This window comes from Lontra canadensis, unplaced genomic scaffold (genome assembly GCF_010015895.1).
Source record: "Lontra canadensis isolate GAN:19392208 unplaced genomic scaffold, GSC_riverotter_1.0 scaffold9, whole genome shotgun sequence".
Taxonomy (NCBI): domain Eukaryota; kingdom Metazoa; phylum Chordata; class Mammalia; order Carnivora; family Mustelidae; genus Lontra; species Lontra canadensis.
The window spans coordinates 35,453,017-35,477,327 of record NW_022631003.1 but is presented as its reverse complement, the minus strand read 5'-3'; the positions used below and the strand labels follow the sequence as shown (position 1 = coordinate 35,477,327).

The 24,311-nt window shown below is 39.5% G+C and overlaps 1 protein-coding gene and 1 long non-coding RNA gene across 4 annotated transcripts in view; both read right to left on the bottom strand.

Annotated features, from left to right (window-relative positions):
* ST8SIA1 (ST8 alpha-N-acetyl-neuraminide alpha-2,8-sialyltransferase 1) overlaps nt 1–24,311 on the bottom strand; it is a 138,938-nt gene that overhangs the window by 43,918 nt on the left and 70,709 nt on the right. For 2 of the 3 annotated variants that reach the window (XM_032855290.1, XM_032855293.1), the window contains exons 3-4: nt 10,641–10,750; nt 148–240 (exon numbers count right to left, since the gene is read on the bottom strand). In XM_032855290.1, the coding sequence (XP_032711181.1) occupies nt 148–240; nt 10,641–10,750 (203 nt within the window). The remainder of the gene's footprint in view (nt 1–147; nt 241–10,640; nt 10,751–24,311) is intronic. The other variant, XM_032855292.1, reaches the window with a different exon arrangement.
* On the bottom strand, nt 12,931–23,366 carry LOC116866323. The gene is made up of 3 exons (XR_004382370.1): nt 23,357–23,366; nt 19,064–19,070; nt 12,931–13,013 (listed from the first exon to the last, which is right to left on the bottom strand). It is a non-coding gene; the product is annotated as an uncharacterized LOC116866323 (long non-coding RNA).

The following is a 24,311-nucleotide window of genomic DNA, read 5'->3' as shown; positions in this document are numbered from 1 at the left end:
TACAATTCCCTCCTTCATCCTTCCTGCCTGTCCAGATGGTTTTCTTCTTTGTTTCTCAAACTGAATTATGTGCACTGCCTTAAGATGTTCAATACTTCAAAGGCCTTCCTCTTCAGTTCCTCACAAACAGAAGTCATAAACTCTTACCTTTGCCGAATTATGCTGGGGTTAGCGGTCACTAAATGACTTTTGGATCCAACATCTTTAGTGTATTCACTTGACAAAGGAGGAAGATTGCATCTAGAGAAACAAAACATTTTAGAATGATTTATAAACTTTTAAATCAATTATCATGACAAATGGGAATTTTCTTAGATCTAGCTCACCCACAAATAATCAATTTTATCACCTCTCTCTTTTAACAGTCATTAGATGACTAACTATAACCATCTTTAAAATGCAGTCATAAAAATGAGTCCTGTTTTAAAAGAAAATGTCAGCTAGAGAGTTAAGTAATCTATTAAAAAAGAGACATTAACTAGGATGAATTTATTCCATTCAAAATATTTTTGAATTGGTAGGACAGGAAGTATTAGGCTTGAAACTAGAGCTCAGGAGGGTGTGGTATACTAGGACACAGGGCTGGCAGTGTTCTCTGTATACCCAGAAACCTCAAGACACAGGGAAGAATTGTATTTGCTAGTGGTTTTCTTTCTGTTTCCAAATCCTAAATTATAACAGTACATTCATGGCAAACTCTGCTACGTAAATCAATGCATGTCCAACTTCTGTGCATATGACCAATGTATGCGTTGACTACTGGTGGAACAGGGTGATTTGTTATCTAAAGAAATGCAATTATTTTCCACTGTCCCAGTTCAGCTGAGGGAAAGCGTACAGGTGATGTTTTCTTGGTGACAAAAATAACTCCCCTCTCTCTCTCGTTCAGTCTCTCTCTCTTTCTCTCTCTCTCTCACATACATACACACACACACACACACACACACACACACACACATACCCACACAACCACCCCAGTCCTTATTGCTTTCCTTGGCCACAATGTCTTATGAATGTTTACAGTGGAAAATAGTGCAACTACAAATCCCAATCCCATGGCTTTCTGCCAGTGGAACTTGAGGCAAGTTAATTCATCTGCCTGGGCTTTGTTTCCTCATTACACAAAATGAGGATAATGACTTTTCTTCTCCAATGAGCTTGTTGTAAGGATTACAGTAAGAAATGTATAAGAGGTCCCTACCTTGATACCTCCTCCATAGTAAAAACTCAAAAATATTGTGTATCGGAAATATATTTATAATTAATTTTTTATGAAGACCCTAAATGAATCCATAGTTTCCATTAGGTTTTATTACTCTGTCCTAATTTCTCCTAGTCACCCCTAGCTCTAACTTGACTTCTACCACATCAGAGCATCTCTAACTTTGACTCTTCAACAAACTAAAACATCATTTATTTGCAGATAAAGAGATGTAGTAAACATTAAGGTCTCTGCCACTCCCCCAACTATTAAATTCACCCTACAAATTTCCCCAGGACATGGAATTGTCCAGGCAGCCACTCAGCTGATTAGCTCAAGTTCCTTGATGTTGTCTTGTATTTGTCCTGTGACTCCTTACCACATCAGGGCATCTTGGGTGGAACTTGTCTCAGTTGATTTGGAATCTTCCTTTCATCTGCTCAACAGTAAAAAGATGCTGGCCCTTCAGGCAGCTACCCACAGATTACTTAGTCAGCCAGTTGGTGATTTTTGCTGAGTTCCCACTGAGAAAAACACAGTGGTCATTGTAAGGGGCTGGGGGGAAGCCAAGTCACAGGGCCTCCTCTTGAGGTGTCTATACTTTAGTATAGATGTCACACCATATCGAGTGTGGTTTCTGAGGACACTTGTGAAGGAGTGAGCCTCAGCACTACCAGCCAGGCTCATCCAGCACGGGTGCTGACTATTGTCTTGTGATTGAACTGATCTTTGATCAGTTGATGAAGGTGACTTGCAGGGTAAAACACAAGCTAAAAATTTGAGCATTTACATCTTTTTTTTTTTTAGCTTTAATTATTTATTAGAGAGACAGAGAGAGAACAAGTGATGGGGAGGGGGACAGAAAGAGTGGGAGAGGAGAAGCAGACTTCCCACCAAGCAGAAAGCCCAACACAGGCTCGATCCCAGGACCCTGGGATCATGACCTGAGCCAAAGGCAGACACTTAACTGACTGAGCCACCCAGGTGCCCCTGAGCATTTATGTCTTAAGGAAGCTGTTGGAAGCTACGGCATGGTTGGAATCGTGGATCAAACCAGGCCCTGACTTGTGTCTCCTTCAAAGTCCAGACACCTTGACAAGGTTAAGGACGGGAAAGCTGAGTAACACTGACAAAGGGTCTGTGCCTACATGACTTCGCACACACTCTCCCTACAGAAGGGAACAATGTGGTCAAGGTCATGAATTCTTAGTTGGTCCTTGTTGTTCCTGTACCTCCCATAACCCACTCCCTGGTTGATTTGTCTTGCTAATGGCTTTAGCCAAGACTACGTGGCATCACGAGGTTTGCTTGTAGTTAATGTAAATTTGTTATAGGAACTTGCGGTCATCTGACTAGACACTGATGTATTACTCCTTTATTGTGATCTGCCTTATAAATGCTTGTAAGATGTGGGATAAAATAGGCACTGTTGGACATCCTCAGTGTCCCTCCTGCCCCCATCTCTTTGTCTCTTAATTTCTTTTCACCATCCTCTTACCCTCACGTTTTCCTGGTCGATTTGTCGCACCAGCCGCAAAAGGAAGCTTTGATCTTAATGGTCCTTCATAACATTGAGAATCAAACACATTATATCAAAACTATAACCTCTAAATACTGCTGGAGAGTACAGTTAACCTATTTTGTCATTAATGAAACATGTCAGTTTTAATGAATAGTCTGTTTTTCTGTGTGTTCCTTGTAGGTTGATACACAGCTCATATGTCTGGGTTCCTTCATACCTTCTATCACACAGTCAAAGCTCAAGAAAAACTTCTGGATACTGATTGTTAAGTCCTACAACACAAGGAAATTGTTTATAACAAGATAATGTTTTATAAATGCATTTCTGGAAAATAATGACACTGCATTTTGGTGTAAATATCTGTCTTAAGTTCTTCAAATGCAAATGTCTATGACACTTCCTTGTAGTTCTTTTCTTAGAAAAAGCACACTGTAATTTTAGCTCTTCAATTCCTAAACTGATAATTACGTAGATTTACATAAGAGGCACATTTAATACAAATTGTTTCTAATAAGGCATAATTCTGTAAAAGTGTTTTAAACTTTGCATTATTGCTAATATGGCTAATGTGTCTTCGTAACTGTGCTCATGACCCTAAAAGATGTTATCACAGAATTGCATTCTTTTGGGATGCCGGGTTGGCTCAGTGGGTTAAGCATCAGCCTTCAGCTCAGGTCATGATCCCAGGGTCCTGGGACTGAGTCCTGCAGCGGGCTCCTTGCTCAGCAGGGAGTCTGCTTCTCCTTCTCCCTTTAGCACTCTCCCCACCCCTCCTTGTGCCCTCTCTCATGCCCCTCTCAAATAAATAAATAAAATATTTTTAAAATTTTTTGAAAAAACAAAGCAAAAAAAAAAGTTAAAAATAGAACTACCCTATGACCCAGCAATTTCACTACTAGGTATTTACCCAAAGAATACAAGAACACAAATTCAAAGGGATACATACACCCTGATGTTTATAGTAGCATTATTTACAATAGCCAAAATAGGAGAGCAGACCTACTGTCCATAGTGAGATAAATACATACATATATATGTGTGTGTGTGTGTGTGTGTGTGTGTGTATCTATATATATATATATCTCACCCATCAAAAAGAATAAAATCTAGCCACTTGTAGTGACATGAATGGAGCTAGAGAGTATTGTGCTAGGTGAAATATATCAGTTAAAGAAAGAGAAATACCATATGATTTCCCTCTTATATGGAATTTAGAAGACAGAGCAAATGAACATAGGGGAAAAAAGAGAGAGAGAGAGTGAGGCAAACCAGGAAACAGATTCTAACTACAGAGAACAAACTGATGGTTACCAGAGAGGAGGCAGGTGGGGGGATGAGCTGAATAGGTAATGGGGACTGAAGGATGAACCTGTTGTGATGAGCACCAGGTGTTTGTGGAAGTGTTGAATCTCTATATTGTACACCTGAAACTAGTATTACACTGCATGTTAACTAACTGGAATTTAAATAAAAACTTTAAAAGGGCTATGCATACTTAAGTATGCAAAACACACATGATAATTCCATGGCACCAAAATGATGTTGCCTTCACTTGTATCCCTGAGCCTCCCAAATCATCTCCAAGATGCATTCATGTTACCTTTGTCTTACAGACCTTCCAGATAAATTGTATTCAATGATTTTTTTTTAAGTTTTTTTTGGGTTAGAACAAATGTTTACTTTGAAAAACAAGAAAATAGAAAAACAAGAAATAGATGTTTAGCATTAGGAAGTGTAGTTGAGTGGCACCTGGGTGGCTTAGGCGGTTAAGCATTTGCCTTCAGCTCAGGTCACGATCCTGGGTCCCTGGGATCCAACCCCATGTTGGGCTCCCTGCTCATCTCAGAGTCTGCTTCTCCCTTTTCCTCTGCTCTCCTCTTCCTCCCTCCTCATTATCTCTCTCTCTCTCTCTCTCTCTCTCTCAAGTAAATAAAATCTTAAAAAAAAAAAAGATAAAATGTATTTGAAAATGTCTAAGCAAAGAAAATTACAATACTGTTTTATCCTAATACTGGAAAACATTTTGAACTGTAATGTGGTATATCACTGTATGCAGGTAAGGCTATTTTTGGATCTTTTCTCTCACTGTAACTCTCCATGCATCTTACAGTCTAAGATCAGACATACTATGTGTTTTCTAATCACATGTACTCACTAAATGTTTAATTTTGAATTATGACTCTACCTCAATTTTCTCAAAAAATGTGTATGAAGCAACCATTTATAAGTAGATCTGTAAGTGGTCAAATGAGAATAATTTATAAACAATTTATAACACTCAATTACTCCCATATTGTAAACCATAAACTAGACTTTCAGAAAATTCAAATATGTTATGAAAATGGCCATATTCTTCACAGGGGTTCAAGATGGTAGCATAGGAAAACCCTGAACTGACTTCCTCCCATTGGTACACCAAATCTACAGCTACCTATAGAATAATTCTCCCTGGAAAAGACCTGAAAATAAGCTAAATGGCAACTCCACAACAAAAGATAAAAGGACCAAATCAGGAAAGGTAGGAGAGGCAGAGACACGGTCTTGTCAAAAATCCCTCTCCTGGCATGGTAAGCCACAAGTGAGAGGGATCTCACAAATATAGAGCATATCCCTAAGGAGCAAGCTATTTGATCTCCACATCATGTATCCCAACACTTGGGACCTGCACCAGAGAGGCCCCAATACATCTGGCTTTGAAAACCAGCATGGCTTATACCTAGAAGACCCAAAGGACTATAGAAAACGAAGACTCCCATCTTAAAAGGGCTCATGCATAGGCTCATTCTCCTGGGTAACAGTGCAAAAACAGCAAGCTGAAAAGCACTTAGACCATATGTGAAAGAAATTCATTGTCTAATCTTAAAGCATCTGCCAGAAGGGGAGGGGTCTGCTGGCACTCTCTCCAGGGATGGAGGTGCTGGTGCATGTCATTTTTGCACTCTCCTACCTTTCTGCTTGCCCTGGGATGGTGCTCCCATTCCCCCCTTTAAAAGATGTAAAATGTCAAACTGGTCAGGTGTATGTGCCAATATGCCAGCACTTGTCTTCCCTGCCAAAGTCTATGGAAGGGCATGTCCCAGTCTGGCACTCTACTGTGGATCCATGCCGCCAAACACAGTAGGTGCATTCAGAACATACAAGGGATGCCCTGTCTCTGAGCCAAGGGGAACTTATGTATCTGGGCCCCACAGGTCTGAAAGAATTAGAGAAACAGTTCCCGGCAGGTTATCACTCCCAGGTCAAATGCAGGCAGCAGACTAAAACACTCACCCATCTTCCTGTGACCATTCCTTCAAGACTGGGAGACACAGTTGTTTGACATAATACAAAGAAACAAACACAGAGAATCAAACAAAATGAGGAAAAGAGGCATATTCTTCAATTGAAAGAACAAGATACAACCCCCCCAAAAAACCTTAATGAAATGAAGATAAGTAATTCTCCTGATAGAGTTCAAAGTAATGATCAAATAGATGCTCACCACTCTCAGGAGAGTGGATAAACACAGAAAGAACTTCAACGAAGAGATATGAAATATAAGAAAGTACCAAACAGAAGTTACAGAGCTGAAGAATAAAATAACTGAACTGAAAAATACACCAAAGGTGTTCAATAGCAGACTAGATGAAACAGAAGGAAGGACCAGTGACTTGGAAGACAGGACAGTGGAACTCACCAAAACAGAACAGCAGGAAGAAAAACAAACAAACAAACAAACAAACAAACATTTAAGTGAAGATAGCTTAAGGAACCTCTGAGACAATATCAAGCAGATGAACATCTGCATAATAGGGGTACCAGAAGGAGAAGAAAAAGGGACAGAACACTTATTTGAAGAAATAATTGCTGAAAACTTCCCCAGCCTGGAAAAGGAGGAAATAAACATTCAGGTTTAGGAAGCCCACCTAATGAGACCCACACTACAACACATTATAATTAAAATGTCAAAAGTTAAAGATAGAATCTTAAAGCAGCAAGAGATAATCAAGGTGTTACATATAAGGGAACTCCCATAAGACCACATGCAGATTTTCAACAGAAACCTTGAAGATCAGAAGGGAGCACATGATATATTCAAAGAGCTAAAAGCAATAAACTGCCAATCAAGAAGACTCTACTTAGCAAGGTTATCATTTAACTGAAGGAGAAGATAAGAGAGCTTTCCAGACAAGCAAAAACTAAAGGACCTCCACTAAACTGGCCTTACAAGAATTGTTAAAGGGACCTCCTTAAGCTAAAGGGAAAGGGCACTTATTAGTAACATGAAAATATATAAAAGTAAAAATGTCATTGATAAAGGAAAATTTTTGCATAATAAAAGTAATGGACCAATCATTTACAAAGTTCACATGAAGGTTAAAATATAAAAATAGGAAAAATAACTATAATTACAATTATTAGTTAGAGGTACACAAAATAAAAGGATGTAAATCATGACATCAAAACAAAACATGGATGGGAGAGTAAAAATGTAGGGTTTTAATAAGTGATCAAACATAACTTGCTATCAACTTAAAATAGACTAGTGTGTATATATAGGCTGAGACATGTAAGCCTCATGGTAACCACAAAGCAAAAACCTACAGTAGATACACAAAAAAATAATGAGAACGGCATCTAAACATAAGACTGAAGAAAGACATCAAACCATAGGGAAGAGAGCAAAAGAAGAAGAAAGAAGGAGCAACTACAAAACAGCCAGAAAACAATGAACTAAATGGCAAAAGTACATCCCTAGCTAGAACTACTTTAAACATAAGTGGGCTAAATTCTCCAATCAAATGACATGGAGTGTCCATCAATGGATGAATGGATAAAGAAGATGAAATATATAGGCAATGGAATATTACCGTCATAAAAAAAGAATGAAATCTCACCATTTGCCACAATAAAGATGGCCTCTGAGGGTATTAGAGTAAGGGAAATAAATCACAGAGAAAGACAAATACTCTGAGATTTCACTTATATGTAGAATCTAAAACACAAAACAAACAGAACAAAATTCATAGATAGAGAGCAAAGATTGGTAGTTGCCAAAAGGGATGGGGTGGGAGTGAGAGTAATGTGAACAGGGAGTCAGGAAATACAAAATTCCAGTTATAAAATAAGTAAGTCATGGGTAACATATAGCACGTGACTACAGTCAGCAAATACCCTATTGTATATTATGTAACTTCTATGGTAATGGGGAAATGAACAAACTATGATAATTTCAGTGTATACAAATATCAAATCATGATGTTATACCCCTGAAACTAATAAAATGTTACATGTAGATTATAATTCAATTAAAAAAAAAAGAAAATGGTGCTATTTTTGAAATTAAATCAATGGTCCATGCACAAATAACTCTAGTTCTTTGAATTTTCAATCTTCACCTCTCTCAGTATTCTGTGAACATTTATGTTTACTCGTTAATTCTGAATTTGAATAGAGCAATGTTGATTGTAAATAATGCAAACTTAGTCTTGTTTATTTGCAATAAATAAATATAGATAACCCCTCAAAAATGCTTAGCCCTAGTCTTCAACATATTAAGTTTAAAACATGTACCTTCCTAAATATAGTGACACACATAGATATATAAACTTAGGAATAATATAAAAATATATTGTACTGCCTCCCGCCAGACTGAATATATTAAGACCTTTTGAAATCACTTAAATTCCTTGAATTTGTAAGTATAATAACCACTCCTCCTTGCTCCTTACATAGTTTTTGGAAAGAGCAAATAAACATCCTTGAAAGCAAGCTGCAAATATAAAGTAGACTACATGAGCTGTTAGGATTATATAGTTATATAGAAGTTTCCACAATGGAAAGGCCTGAGGAACTGTCTGCTCCTACTCCCTCACATGCTGAGCCCCAGCAAGGGTAAAACGACATGCTGTAGATCACAGAACTGGTTTTGGCAAGAGCTTGTCTTCTGTCCCTCTGTGTTATCTGTTGGCTCTTCAGCCTCCACCTAATGCCAGTATATTGGAGTGGATGCCTGGATTTGGTCCTAGGGCCTTTGCTCTTCTCATCTACATCAACTCTACAGGTGATGGTGGCCCCTCCCATAGCTGAACTACCTTTCCAGGCTCATCTCAATGTACTGTGGCAGCACTTGGTGTCTTTCCCACTTCAGAGCCTCAGAAAGACTATTCCTGTGCCCGGAGTGAAATGTAGACATGGTTCACTCCACACATCACTTCTTAGAATGTCCCTGACCCCTCACCATCTGTCTCTGAATTACCTCTATCAGAGCACTCCAGGTACAACATACAGACAGAAATGGTTCAAGTACCATTCCTCGTCCCAGCTAACGCCAATACCTAGTAGTAGCTCAATAAATAGATGTCGTACTGACATAAGAGAACCACATTTTTATTTTCTACATTTTCCTATTCTTTGTATATACTGCAGCAATAATAATAATTGCAATGGAGAGAAAACCACATTCCTATACTGGAAAAACTATGGCAGGGCACTTCTATGAGGGAAAGATGGATATAGAAAGACATCCCCCTCTGCTACAGGCTTCACAAGCAAGATAAAAAGTCTGCTGAAGGAGCCCAAGTCTCATTCTCTGAGCAGGAACTTGGCTCTCCCCCAAGTCCACGGCTTCCCCCAAAACACTCTCACCTAGTGTCTTCAGCCTCCTTACCCCACTGCACTCAGAGCTCCCAGGTGGTTTAGTGTTCTCTTAGCCACCTTTGACCACTTCTAGGCTATTCTCTACTTATCCTTAAAAATGATCACAAAATCCAAATCCCAAGCCCTGACTCCCTTCCTAGGCTCAGCCTTCCTCCCTTTGTGGTGCTGCAGTCCTTAGTCTTCCTGGTCCTGGAGCCTTTGCCACCTGCATCTCTGTCATCCCCATGTTAATGAGGCTTTGGGGCCCATCTGAAAGAATCTCCACAACATAGCTTCAAAGTTCCTATGCTTCTTCAGCTACAAATGTCTTCTTTTTCTGTCACAGCAGATCAGCCCCCAGACATACTGAGTTCTGAAATCATAAACTCCACTGGGCCACTCTTTGACGTTGGTTCTTATCATTCCATTTCTCTCTTCTTTCCCAGCAGCCACTGCCTGTGGGCTCAGAATGACCCTGTCCTTGGGCCCCATTTGGGCCCCTTCCTCTCTTGTTCTTGCCTCTCAGCACCCACTTCCTGTCCAGCCCAAACCTCAAGGCATGTCACCTCACACTCTCTCTAGCCAGGATCCTCCGTGTCGTTACTCCCCCTCCTCCCTCCCTCTCACCCAGACAATCCCAAACCCATGTCAGTCCAATCACTCGCTGTCTTCACTTCTGGTCAAAATCACCCACCAGTGCAGGCTGGTGCCCCTACAGGTGGAAGGCCTCTACCCCTGGATCCATCTTAGCAGGTTTTTATACACCCCTGCAGAAGCCTCCTGTGTTCCCCTCCAAGGGACACATGCATCACCACTCCGCTCAGTCCCTTAACCAAGCTTCCTCACTGCTCCAAAGTTATGCCCCCTCATTCCTTCCAGCTGTCCCAGCCATACACAGATCAGACCCGTCTTCAAATCCCACTTGCTACTCACAAATGCTTTTGTGAAAAACAAAGATGACAAGGGTGTAGAGTAGAAATGAATAAATGAAAACATTCATTTAGAGACAATCTTTGAAGTTTTTATCACCCAACTGTATGGTCTAAAGCAAAATCTAAGTGTTTCTACTTTTGGGTCTCCCCACGACCTCTAAGCCCTTGGCTTTGTACTTTCTTGGGGCATGTTCCCTTGCTCCCTGGGCCTCTCCTGCATTCACTTGTATCTGAACTTGAAGGGAAGCTAAAGAGCAGTTATAACTGATTAATCCCAAGTGACTAGCTTTGAAAGGCCCCAGGGCTTGTGGAAGGGGTGGGGGAAAGGAGAGAAGGCAGAGGCCATGCTGTGGGTGCTCTCTCTTACCGCATGACAAAATTTGCTTCATCTATTTGACGGCCACAGCCACTCTTCTTCAGAATCCCACCATTTCCCACCACCGCGCATTTCTTCAAGGGCAGCTGGAATGGGGTTGCCTAGCAACAGAAAACAAGGCGGGTTTTCACTGCAGAGAACACACAACCACTCACAAAATCATTGTTTACAGCAGACCCCTGGAGGAATTTGACTGAAGACTGGGCAGACCAAAAGAGCATGGAGAAAGAAAGATGCCAAGAAGTTTATAAGGAATAAACTAGACTGCTTCTTTGACACTAAAAATAAATAAATGAATAAACAAATACAAATTAAAAAATTAACTCCCTGAAGTGCATCTAAGTATAACATATTTTGTACCAAATTGACCACGTACATTGGAGAAAGTGGCTACTAGAGAAAAGAGAAAAAATCCATACTAAACATTGGATTAGTTTTAAAGGCATTAAACTGGGAACAAGCTCAAATGAATTCTATCTCCCTATCTGAATGCAATTTCATTCATTCGTAAAATCTGCAATTCACTCAACAAACAGTAGCTGAGTGTTTCCTATGCTAACTGTTAGGGGTAAATACAAAAAGTTACAAAAAGTCACAGGCCTCAGGACTCACAGTTTGAGATGTAGGGGGACTGTGAACATAGAACTCTAACGTAATGCTGAAATTGTTGTAGAAGATGTATGCTCTAAGTGCTGTGGAGAATCCCACACAGGAGAAAAAGGGCAAATTTCTGGCAAGCCAGCTCAGGGAACGCTTTCTCACTTGAGATGAATCTTAAAGGATGAATAGGATATTGCCAGGCAGAGAAGCAGTATAAACAAAGGCACAAAGTATGCTGAAAGCAAATGCTGTGTTTATGAGAAAATGTACACTCTGGGTGGGTCTATCTAGAACCTGGGAGGCACTAACGGGCAAGTGACTTGTGCAAACCAGACAGCATGTGACTTTCTTTCTGCAAACATTGAGCTGGACTGCAAAGAAAATGTTCAGTGTACCCGAGTTTGTTCCCTGAAGTGCTATTTATAGTACCAGGGATTGACTATCAAAACCTAGCAATAGCCCCTGGAAGTGAAATGCGTCATTCAGTGTCTTTTAGCTGGGTCAGCAAGAACCACCAGGTACAGAATCTCCTGCTTGCTGAAACAATGCTTACTGGTGGCAGTTCTTTGGGGGAAGAACTTACATCTACAGAACTGGCACATAAAATAACTATTCTGATATTAAGTAGGCCATTCTGCATGAATTTGAAGCAAGACGGATTTTACTAGCAGAATAAATGGAATATATGAATATATACTATAAGAAATTCACATAGGCACAAAGTAATCAAACCAGAAAAATAAAATTCCAAGAGTCTGTGTGATAACTAGTAGCTGAGGTCGGCACTTAAGGCAGCACAAGAAAAAGAGTGCTAAGAAAATATAGTTGATAAAGATACAGTACTTAAACCATAAAGTCTAAGCATTTGCCAAGAGACGATTAAGAATTCCCTGCATGACTGCAACAGAGAACAGTCCAGTGAACTCCAGAGTGGGATACAGAGGAGACAGACAGGCAAAGGCCAGCACTCTGACACGTCCAGACAGATCCAGGGTGGCATGTGGCGTTTTCCTTAGTTAGGAGGGTTTGAAGTCAGCATTAGAAATACATAGGTTAGATCGACTGAAACAAGGCAGAGGATAATAGGGGAAGAGAGGAAGAAATGAAGTAAGATGAAACCAGAGATGGAGACAAACCATAAGAGATTCTTAATCTTAGGAAACAAACTGAGGGTTGCTGGAGGGGACGGGGGTGAGGGGATGGGGGAACAGGGTGATGGACACTGGGGAGGGTATGTGTTACAATGAGCACTGGGTATTATATAAGACTGATGTATCACAGACCTGTACCCCTGAAACAAATAATATATTATATATTAATTAATTGAATTTAAATTAAAAAAGGAAAATATATTTGTATATTTTTAAAAAGTGCAAAGAAAGGAAATACATTGGTTAGATCTATAATATGTTAGATGTATATTTAAGTTTATATGCTCAAATTAGTTATTCATTTATTCCACAAGTATTTACTAAGTGCCTACTACGTTCCAGGCACTGTTCTGGGTAACAGGGACATAAGTAATTATCCCTGTTCTTATGGAGCTTATAATCTCATGAGTAAAGACAAACGGGTGAAATGAATAGTATGTCAGATGGCAATATGGGCTGTGGAGAGAAATAAATCACTGGCAGGAGACAATCAGGAAATGGCTTTTAAAGAACTGCAATTCAAATAGGGTGGTTGGGGAGGACCTCAAAGGAGACATGTGAGCAAATCCTTGAACATGAGATGATGAACATTATGGACATCTGGGGGGAACTCCTCTGGCTGGCCTTGAGGAAGGAACATCCCTGGGGTAGGAAAGGAAGAGCAAAAGACCCCATTGTGTGTGAAGATGAGTAAGCAGGGGACTGAGACGTAGAAGAGGAAATCAGAGTTAACTTGTGGAGAGATTGGAGAATAAAGTCTGTAGCGCCCTGAAGGGTATGATAAAGACTTTGGGTTTTGTTCTGAGATGTACATCAAGTCAAGGTAGGATGAGGAAAGGACTGACATTATGCCATATTTTGGAACAACCACTCTGCCTCTGTGTGAACAGGCTACAAGATGTCATGGGTAGAAAGAACGCGACCAGTCAGGAGTCTCCTGTAACAGGGGACTAGAGATTCTGGTGGCTTGGACGAGGGCGATGGTAGTGGGGATGGTGAGAAGTGAGCAGATTCTGGAGATATTTTGAAGGAAAAGTTGACAGGATTTGCTGATGTAATAGAAATAGAGTAAAATAAAAAGAGGTATTGAGAATGATGCCAAGGGTTTTGGCTAACATAGCTGTAAAGATGGACCTGCCATTTACTGAGGTATAGATTACAAAGGAGCAGGTTTTGGGGGAAATGGTTTAGAGTTCAATTTTAAATATGTCATGTGTGACATCTCCTTTAGGCATTTAAATGACAGTGTCAAGGAGGCAAATAAATATGAGAATACATCCAGGGAACTGGTCTTTCCTGGAGAGAGCTGGGAGTGATCAGCATATAATAGGTAACTAACGTTAGGAGACTTGATGGTAAATGGGTGTTGACGGAAAAGAGAAGAGGTCAAAAGATGTGAATCCTGGGACATTCCAACAAGAAGTCAGAACACTAAGGAGACTTAGGAGTGGCCAGAAAAAAGTGTGGAGTCCTGGAAGATAAGTTTAAAAAAAAAAAAAAGAAAAAAGAGAGAGAGAGAGAGAGTTTCTCAAAAAAGGAGGGGAAAAATTGCAGCAAATGCAATAGATTTGCAATAATAGATTAATAAATAAAGTAAAGTAAAAAATAAAAATTGCCCCCTGGATTTAGCAACATGGAGATCCCCTGGTAACCTTAACAAGGATAGATGTGGTTCACAGCATAGACAGAAGCCTGATCTGAGCTCAGTGAGTTATACATGTTTATTTGCATATCTATTTTTACATAGTTTATTTTAAAAGTGTGGGTTCATTCATGTTCAACTAATATTTAGTTTGCCTTGGGGCACCTGCGTGGCTCCGTCAGTTAAGCATAGGACTCTTGATATCAGCTCAAGTCATGGTATCAGGGTTGTGAGATCAAGCCCTGCACTGGCCTCTGCCTGCTTGGAATTCTCCCTCTCCCTCTGCCTCTCCCCAGGTAATAAAATAATAACACTCATAGTAATAATAATTAGTTTCCCTTGTAAAAGCCAAGTTAAACCCTCCCTCACTGCTGTTTGAGTCCTTGAGGGGTGCCTGGGTGGCTCAGTTGGTTAAGCCTCCAACTCTTGGTCTCAGCTCAGGTCATGATTTTAGGGTCATTAGACTGAGCCCTGTACTGGGCTCTATGCTCAACAGAGAGTCTACTTGAGAATTCTCTCCCTCATCCTGTGCCCCTCGCCCACTTTTTTAAGGTTTTTTAAACCTTTAAAAAAAGGGGGGGGGGAGAGAGTTCTTGAACCAGGTTGACTGGCAACCCCAGGTTTCCTGGCACAAATCTGGGCACAGAAGCAGCATATCTGAAAAGGGCAGAAGTAGCATCAGCAACGTAAAGCCAGGTATCTCCAGGGGCACCAGGGTGGCTCAGTCGGTTGGGCAACAGGCTCTTGATGTTGGGTCAGGTCATGATCTCCAGGTTGTGGAATCAGGCCCAGTGTCGGGCTCGGCGCTCAGCAAGGAGTCTGCTTGAGATTTCCTTCCTCTCCCTCTCCTTCTGCCCCTCCCTCCACTCGTTCACTCTTTCTCTAAAATAAACAAAATCTTAAAAAAAAAAAAAAAAAATCTAGGAGCCTCCTACATCCTAACTTCCAGGTTGTAGGACTGTGGGACTATAGCACAGGCTGTCCAACCCCTCAGTGTTCTACTTCTTGTCCCTAAAGAGGGCTAGTATCACAGGATTATATGAAATTATGTGAGCTGATATACATACATCTCATTGAGTGCCTGGTATGATGTTCCTTGCCTTCTTCTTTCTTCCTTCTCTTCTTCTTTCATCCCTTTCCTCCCTCTAGCACAATTCACTGACTTGTTCAAGCCACAAAATACTGAGATTCCATGGGTTTGGGGAAACACGATAAAACAGTGATTTATCTAATTCTACCTTAACAATTATAAAATGTAACTATTATATTCATATACTATAAAATTTTTTTACAAGCTCTTGAACTAAAGGTCAAGGATGGGGGAGCCATTTCTTTTTTTGCTGTTAATATTTTCTTGCTACTTCTCCATTTGGTCAATGGCTAGCCCTCACACAAGCAATTTCATTTAAATAAATATTTGTCAAGTGCCTACATGCACACTGTTCTGGGCACAATAACAGCTCATCAAAACTTTACAGAGAGGAAAAACTTAACCGAGAAAATACTGTGGAATTTTAACTAATTGAGATAATACTATCATAGTGGTATTTTAAACACAGAATATCTCAGCTTAGCAATGGTCAGTGATATGTGAACACAAAGCTCTCCTTCTGGGGTACAGTACCTAGACAGAACTTTTGGTCATCTGTTTCCACATGAACATTATTATTTTGGCAAGGAGTATCTTTTTTTATTAAGGCATTGCATTCTTTCTCTTCAAATGTATCTCCTTGCATCCCTGTCAGAAAATGTCTAATGATTCTGAGAATATAGTATACCATAAAACTCTTCCTGCTAACCTTAAAAAATACACTCTATGTCCATCAGTATATGAATGGATAAAGAAGTCATGGTGCACACACACAGACACACACACATACATACACAACAGAATATTACTTAGCCATAAAAAAAAAAGAATAAGATCTTGTCCTTTGTGACATGGATGGACCTAGAGGGTATTATGCTAAGTGCAAATGCGTTAGACAGAGAAAGACAATTACCATATGATTTCACTTATATGTGGAATCTAAAACAAACAAAACAAATGAATAAACAAACAAACAGAAAGCAGAAACAGATCCATAAATACAGAGAACAAACTGATGTTTGCCAGAAGGAAGGAAGCTGGGGGAATAAGCAAAATGGGTAAGGGGATCGGGATATAGGCTCCCAATAATGGAATGAGTAAGTCATGAGAATAAAAGGTACAAAATAAGGAATATAACAGTGGTTATACTGGTATTGTATATTGATATGGTATTGTAATAGCATTATATAGGGACAGACAGATGGTAGCTACATATGTGGTAGGCTTATAGCATAATGGATAAACTTGTGAAATCACTGTTTTATGCACCTGAAACTAATGTAACACTGTGTGTCAACTGTACTTCAATTAAAAAACAAAAACAAATATTCTCTAAATGAAAGAATGGCTTAGGCAGATCAACCATAGGGAGGAGCTCAAAATATTGCTGGACCACTAATTCACCTGATGGATCTTTGTCCAAATTTTTTGCCTATCACTGTCACATCTATTAATGGCAATCTTCTTAATGACTATATTATACAAACCATCTGGAATTCAGATTCTGGATTGCCAATCCCCTCAAACTCTCAGTGCCCCATGGGAAGTCAGGCATGATAATAACTATCCCATCTGTCTCCCAGTATGATTATGAGAATTAAAATAAAGTAAACCATTGAACATCATCAGAAACTCTGAAGTCCTATATATGGTATTAGTACATTACTGTATCCTAAAAAATTCAATTCTCTAGAGAAAAAATGTGTCCGTATATTGCTAGACTAGTATAATATGTAGTTTATCTTTGGGTGAGATACTTCCAACTTCAAAGAATTATTTAGGTCTTGGGGAAAATATTTTTTATCATTGGCCTTTGAGAATATATTAACTACTTCTATGAATCAACGGATTTAATGAATTTTTAAATGTACATTTTTTGTGTGAATCATTGTAAGGACCCTATCTGTTTTTGGTCAACACTCTATATCCCAAGTAAGCACAGAGCAGATAATCAACAATTTGTTTAATATGTTAATTATTTAATCAGATTTTTGTTGAACATCTCATTGTTCTCGCCAGTACCTTACCTAAAGTGGAATTTTCTTAATGTCACAATGGATATATAATTTAATCTCCAAACTGCAAGAAGAAACATGAGCCCCACCCTTCTCTAAATAAGAGCCAGTGAATGAAACCACTGCCAATTTTGTTTTTTGAGTTATCCCTTATCCTTATTAACATGGCCCATGGCCTACATTGCCTGGGCCTCTCCTTAAATAGCCTGAGGTCCAACTTATCTTTTCACTCAACAACTATTTGTTGAGCATCTCTGATCGTTCAGAAAATGCTGTGTATGCTAAGAATGTGCTGGAGAACAAAATGGACATGTACCCCATTCATAGACCTAACATGCTAACAGGAAAAACAGAATCTAACAAATATGATAGGAAAGTATGGAGTGCTCTATAGTTATAGGACATCTTTATGAGGAAGTAACCCTGAGACCTGAGATCTCACATTTTTAGGCATAAGAAAAGTAGTTAAGGGGAGTCTGGGTGGCTCAGTCTTTAAGTGTCTGCCTTCAGCTCAGGTTATGATCCCAGGGTCCTGGGATTGAGCCCCGCATCAGGCTCTGTGCGCAGCGGGAAGCCTGCTTCTCCCTCTCCCACTCCCCCTGCTAGTGTTCCCTTTCTGGCTATCTCTCTGTCAAATAAATAAAATCTCTAAAAATGAAAGGAAGGAAGGAAGGAAGGGAGGGAAGGAGGGAGGGAGGAAGGGAGGAAGGGAGGAAGGGAGGAAGGAAGGAAAGAAAAAAGTAGTTGAGATTTCTGGTCTATTGAATAATCTTAGGAAAGTTGAAAGAAAAAAGACAAAATTAGGGTCTTTAGTGTTTTACGGCATAAATGAAGGTGAAGAGACTTATTACAGGCTAGAAGACTTTTTCAGAAGCAAATTACAAATGCCACCTGATGGAATTATTCCTGGCTTACAATATGACTTCTGGAAGAATGCTATTAAAATCTGAAAAATTTAAACCATGATTTTTGTGCCTTATGTAAGTAGTTCTAGAGCATCCCAGAATGGTTTTACAATTAAGTGAATGAAGCATTATTTACCAAAATCATTTCCAAAACAAGATGCCTCACTTCTTCCTCTTCATGCGCAATCACACAAGACAACAAAGCACTAAGGACCAGTGACTTTAATTACTATCATGTGGACAGTCTGTGCCCACTCATCTTCTGTCCCATAGACGTAACTAGATGTCTTGAATGAAAAATTACACTATCTCTATGAGGAAGTGAGTTAAACACCATCAATCACTAACCCTTTTGGAGTCTGCGCTTGTCTTGCGGGGAGGGGAGGACATATATGGAGAAAGAAAAAATGCCAACCACTTAGTAGATAGAGAATGGATTAAACAATTCTGCAGTAACTATTTTTACAGGAATACACAACATTTTAGTAAAAACACCTCTAACACAAATTAATTTACAAAAGTCTTTGAGGCATGTCTACAATGTAAAAAATGAGCATCGTGCATTGACATGAAATAAAAATTGAAGAATAAAAAATGTTCCACAGAACCACCACAGGGCAAAACCAGATATCGGGGGCAGGCTGTGAGGTCCCTACATCCAAGTTATAAAAAATAACTAACCTTATATCTAGGCTTCTTGGGAGCATCAGGAAGCCAAAAAGTTTAAAATCCCAGAGGTGACCCCCTGGTATTCTGTGAAAATGAGTAAAGGAAAACCTCATTCAAATTGGAGTTGAGACGTCCTGAGGAAGGAGTTCTCAAGCCTGTACCACTACTTGCAACTTACTTTACCTACCTGGACAGGAGGAAGCTTCTTTTACCACACTAGCAGGAGGAAAGAGATTTTGTCCTAGCCCAGCAACAGCCCAGACAATAAGAAGTCCCCACAACCCTGAACTCTTGCTTTCCTCCAATGAACTTTCATTTAAAACCACCCCTCTCAACTCCTACCTTTCCTCTCTAAAAGCAAACCTCTCTCCTTTGCTCTCCAGACTTGTCTATGGTTGATTATAGTTTGCATGTCCCAAACTGCAATTGCTCTGCTATTCCCAAATAAACTCATTTTGCTGGTAAAATAACTGGCTACTTTATTTTTAAGGCTGACAATTCTATCCATAGTAGAGCTCGGCTAGAAATGATCTGAGCTCTGACCAAACAGGAGGAGGCTCTCCAGTGCCCAGACTTGTAAGAACTGCGTAACAGACTGAGTCAGATTAAGCAAACTAATGACCAATGAAATATCTTTAATTTCAAGACTTTATCTAAGCAACAAAGTAGCATTTTAAAATATTCTCTTGCTTTTGAAGATGGTGATAAAATAGTCCATTGGTTTAAACTTAATATAGGATATCTCAGATAAAAAAAAGATAAACTCAGTGTTAATGACAATTATAACTCTCACTGCTTCAGTGTAATTTTCCAGATGCACCAAATGACTTTTGCACCTATCTTGTTCTAGATCCTTCTTTCTCTAGCCTCCTTCTACCACTTCCTGTTCCTATTTCACCTGTAATCTACATTTCCTGCTTGGATGTGTCCATACTGGGGGGTGGGGGAAGGAAGGGAGAATGCAATAAATATTTCTGAATAAATATTTTCTGTAACTAAAAAAAAATAAGTGAAGCTATCAAGCTAAATTTTCTTTATTTTGTTACACATGTAATTTATGCTGATACTCTTTTAGCTAAAAGAGTTGGACTTTTATTTTCACACTTCACGATTCAAAGGAAAATTCTTTGTCTGTCTGTTTCACCCTATTACTCCCTCCAAACTCTTCCCTTTGATAGGAAGGGGGAGCAAGTCTTCCATGTTATGCAGTTGTGTTTTAAAGCTAGAAAAATTACCAAACCACTCAGTATTCAGAACACTACCAAGTGCCACTATTAAGAAGAAGAATCACTATCAATGTTAGATGTGGGTCTCAAGTCTTAATAGAAAAGCAGAGATTTTGATTTGCAACCCTTGAAGGGGCTTGAAAGGCTGTCACTATATGCCAGCTGCTATTACTCATGATGTCAAAACATATGCTTGCACTTATTGATGAAAATCTCAAGTTTTTGTCCATAAGAATACGAACTTGCACTTCTAATTATAGCCCAACCCATTCATTTCTATGTACCCTCACCCACATATCCACATGCACTCCCACACATAATTATGCTTCACCCACACACATAATTTAATTTCTCACCCATATGTTAATTATATCCTCAACTTAGGCATCTAAATACACCCCCTGCCTCACATCTAATTACAGCCCCCCTCTTATGAATGTAATTACACCATTCAGCCACCCATCTAATTATGCCCTCCTTGGCATATTTAATTGCACTGCCCGCTCAAGGACCTAATTACATTCTAACCAGTGCATCAATTACGCCCCCAACCCTCCAACAATATTCTTCAGATGCACATCTCTTTATCTCTGTACCCCACTTTATTATTTCCACTAAGGATTGACAACTTCCCACAAGCAAATTCCTACTAAGCATGGCATCCAGCTAACAGGCAAAATGATGACAAGAAGCAGCTGAATCAAAAGCAGCTTTGGTCCTTTCCAGTAAGTAAGCAAATATGTATTTGCTTTTTCAGTTGTTTAACTAGCCCCTCGGAAATTCAAAGTAAAATTTCTGCTGTTTTCTTACTTTGCGTGTGTAAGCATTCTTATGATGAAAATATCTAGTAGTTAGTTAATTTATTTAAGAGACTAATGCTTCTCATTACAAATATTTAATTATCGAACCCTTAAAAAGCATTACCCAAAACTTTGCCTAGGGATATACAAGTATTAATTAAAGAATATTTGCCCATCCATACCATTCAAAGAAGTTTCACTGTCCTTCAATCATATGAAAGTGAATTTCCAGAAAGCAGCTGCTAAGATTTGTATTCCACATTCCACTAATAAAATTGTGATTTAAAAAAGATAAACTCAGTGTTAATATTCTTTCTACACAGGATGCATCTCTGGAAATTGAATAATGTGATATATTTATGTGTTGGGTACTATTTCTCCATTAAAATGTTTGATTCAATCCATTATAAAAAATAGTCCATAAGCATTCCAAGGAGTATTATGTATTTTTCATATATAACCTGTAGTCGGGACGCAACGCCTGGAAGCCAAATATGACATCAGTTCATGGCACCACTGAGCAGATTCATTAGATGTTTTATAATCAATTCCCATCTGACTGAAATTTGTTACTGACGTTGCTTCTGACCCACGAATGCCAAAGCAATAAGGAAGGCCGTCCCTCTACTTCAGGCCAGAGGATGGCCACATTTCAAAAGTTCTCAGACTGGGGAGATTTTTCATGGTGGAAAGAAAAGGGCTATGAAGGCCATGTACAACATTTCAAAGGTAGTGTCCAGTGATTCTTAGAAGTCGAGCACAAAATGGCGGCGGCAGCAGCAGGAACCAAGCTTCATGCCATTCACTGCTAGACTCTGCATTCTCAACTCCTGAGGTAGAAGGACCACTGCAAGACTCTTTCTCTGCAAACACAGGCATCTTCCAATTGAGGACCACTGCCCTCGAGCCCTGCCTGACCCTATCTGAGTTCTGACTGAACGTTCCTTCTATGACCACAGGCAACTTATTTAATCTCAGGGCCTTAGTGTTCTCATCTGTAATAATAGCACCCACCTCAGACAGTTGTTGTAAGGAGTAAATGAGTTCCGTCTTGTACAAAGTAAATGATCAATACTGTTACCTTACTTTTAATCGACCAACATTTTCTCAGCAGCATGGCCTAGAAACCTTGGAGTCATTTTCTCTCAGTATCACCCTATCACCTACCTCTGCCAAGGTTCTTCTAGTCTCCTTTTTCCATCCTCATTGCAAAATTTTTTTAAAGATTTATTTTATTTTAGAGAGACGCTGAGAGCTCCTGCGTACATGGGGGCAGACTCCCTGCTGAGCACATACCCTGATGCAGGGTTTCATCCCATGACCTATGAGGTCATGACCCATGAGATCATGACCTGAGCCAAAACCAAGAGTCAGACGCCTAACCCACTGAGCCACCCTGGTGCCTCACCTCATTGCAAAAACTTTATAATGACTTACTACTATTAGTCGGCTTCGAGTTCTTGCCCACCATCTAACCTTCACTCTGACATACTTGGTTTTCTTCCAAAACAAAAGTGATGTTATCACAACTGTTTGCATTATGTCCAAACACATAAAATTACTCACATTCAATATTCACAGTTCTTTCTATATTGCTTATCTCTCAGTAAATTTTTAAATAAACAAAATCTAGTGCAAGTCACTCCCCTACAAAGAATGTACAAAGTGTACCATTTTTGTCCCATTATCCATAGACAAAAACATTTGAGATCTTCATTGTGGCACTCAGAACCCAATACCCCAAACTCCCTGTTCTTTCTTATTTAACACCACATCATCTATGCTCACACTCCATATTCCCTCCATCCCATTTTACTTACTGGGCTTCTCCTCCAAAACAGCTTGAATTTGGGCGCCTGGCTGGCTCAGTCATTAGGCATCTGCCCTTGGCTCAGGTCATGATCCCAGGGTCCTGGGACAGAGTCCCACATCGGGCTCCCTGCTCGGCGGGGAATCTGCTTCTCCCTCTCCCAACCCCTCTGCTTGTGTTCCCTCTCTCACTGTGCCTGTCAAATAAATAAAATCTTAAAAAAAAAAAAAAAGCCTGAAGTTCTTGTTTCCCTACATTTGCTGAGGCTGCTATACTGCCTCCTCTCCTACCTACTCCCACACTCCCTACCCTATTATCTACCTACCAAGTCATTTTTCACCATTAAGACCCGTGAAATGCCTGCAGGTATTATGTCTAATAAGATCCTCTACAAGTAAAAAAAAATAAAAATAATTTTAAAAATAAAATTAAATTAAAAAAAGATCCTCTACAAGTTCAAGGACTGCTCAAAAATGGAAACAGATTAGAGGAACATTAGAATTCATTTATGCTCAATGAGTCGTGAGTATTATGTGTTAAATCTGTGCACAGGAGCTTGTAAATATATGTGACATTGAATCAAATCATTTCTCCAATACTTCAGAGACTTTCAAACTTATTAATGTTGATGATGTTATTTTGTTTGTTTCACAATGGAAGTCTTCCGTTGTTTTTCAAATAAGATCTTATGTAGAAAATCTCCATTAAGAAACAAAAATAGAAAAACAGAAGATGCTGTTTGAGGTGCAGGTAGGCACTTCTCTTGGTCTCTCTTATTTCTGAAAGTGACACTTAAGACACCCCAAGGAATTTGATGGTGCAGAAAACTACTAATCTAATCAGACTTCCGCCCACCTGGAAATTAAGAACTACAAATATCAAGCACATTTCAGTTAAAGATGTTTGGCAAGTATTTATTGAGTTCTAACCAACCATATACTAGCCCTTTAATGAAGTACTGGGGCAAAACCCCTGACCTCCAGCTTAAGGTCTCCTGCACTAAAATGTGGTGTGAATTAATATCTATTTTGTTTTTAACCATAAAGAGTGTGCAATTACTCAGTAATGCAGCAGACTGTTAAACTGTTAATCCAATTTAACTGATTAAGCACCTTAACAATAGTACCAGGATTAATTGCTGGCTAATTAACTATTAAATTATTAATTTCTTTAAAAAGCAAGCCTAGTATTGTCTCATATACAACTATTCCATGACAAAATGAAGAAATCAAGCAGAGAATATTTTCTTTGAGGATAACTGGCTCCTTCTGCTTTCTTCCCACGCCCCTCCCCCCCCCCACGCCCTTTTTATAAAGAAAGTATCTGTCAGGGCACCTGGGTGGCTCAGTCTGTTACGTAACTGACTCTTGATTTCTGCACAGGTCATGATCTCAGGGTGGTGAGATCAAGCCTGGGTTGGTCTCTCTCTCTCTGCCCCTTCCCCCATCTCCACTCATGTGTACACTCTATCTCTATCTCTCTCTCCCTCAGAAACAAAAAGTATGTCATTCTTTCTTGTGAGAAAAGGGAAAAGAAGTTGTTTCTAGAGCATTCCTTTCTTCTGACCATTTTTCCATTAATCATCTCCCAGGGCTCACATACAAGCCTTGAATCAACTGAATTTTATAGCTTCTAAATTCCTCATTCACACTCTTACCTCTGCTTATTTTACCTTATCGGCTTGAGTCATCTTCTCCCTCTTATTTTTATAGTGTGGCCCACATATACCAGAATCACCCAGAAATGTACAGTGA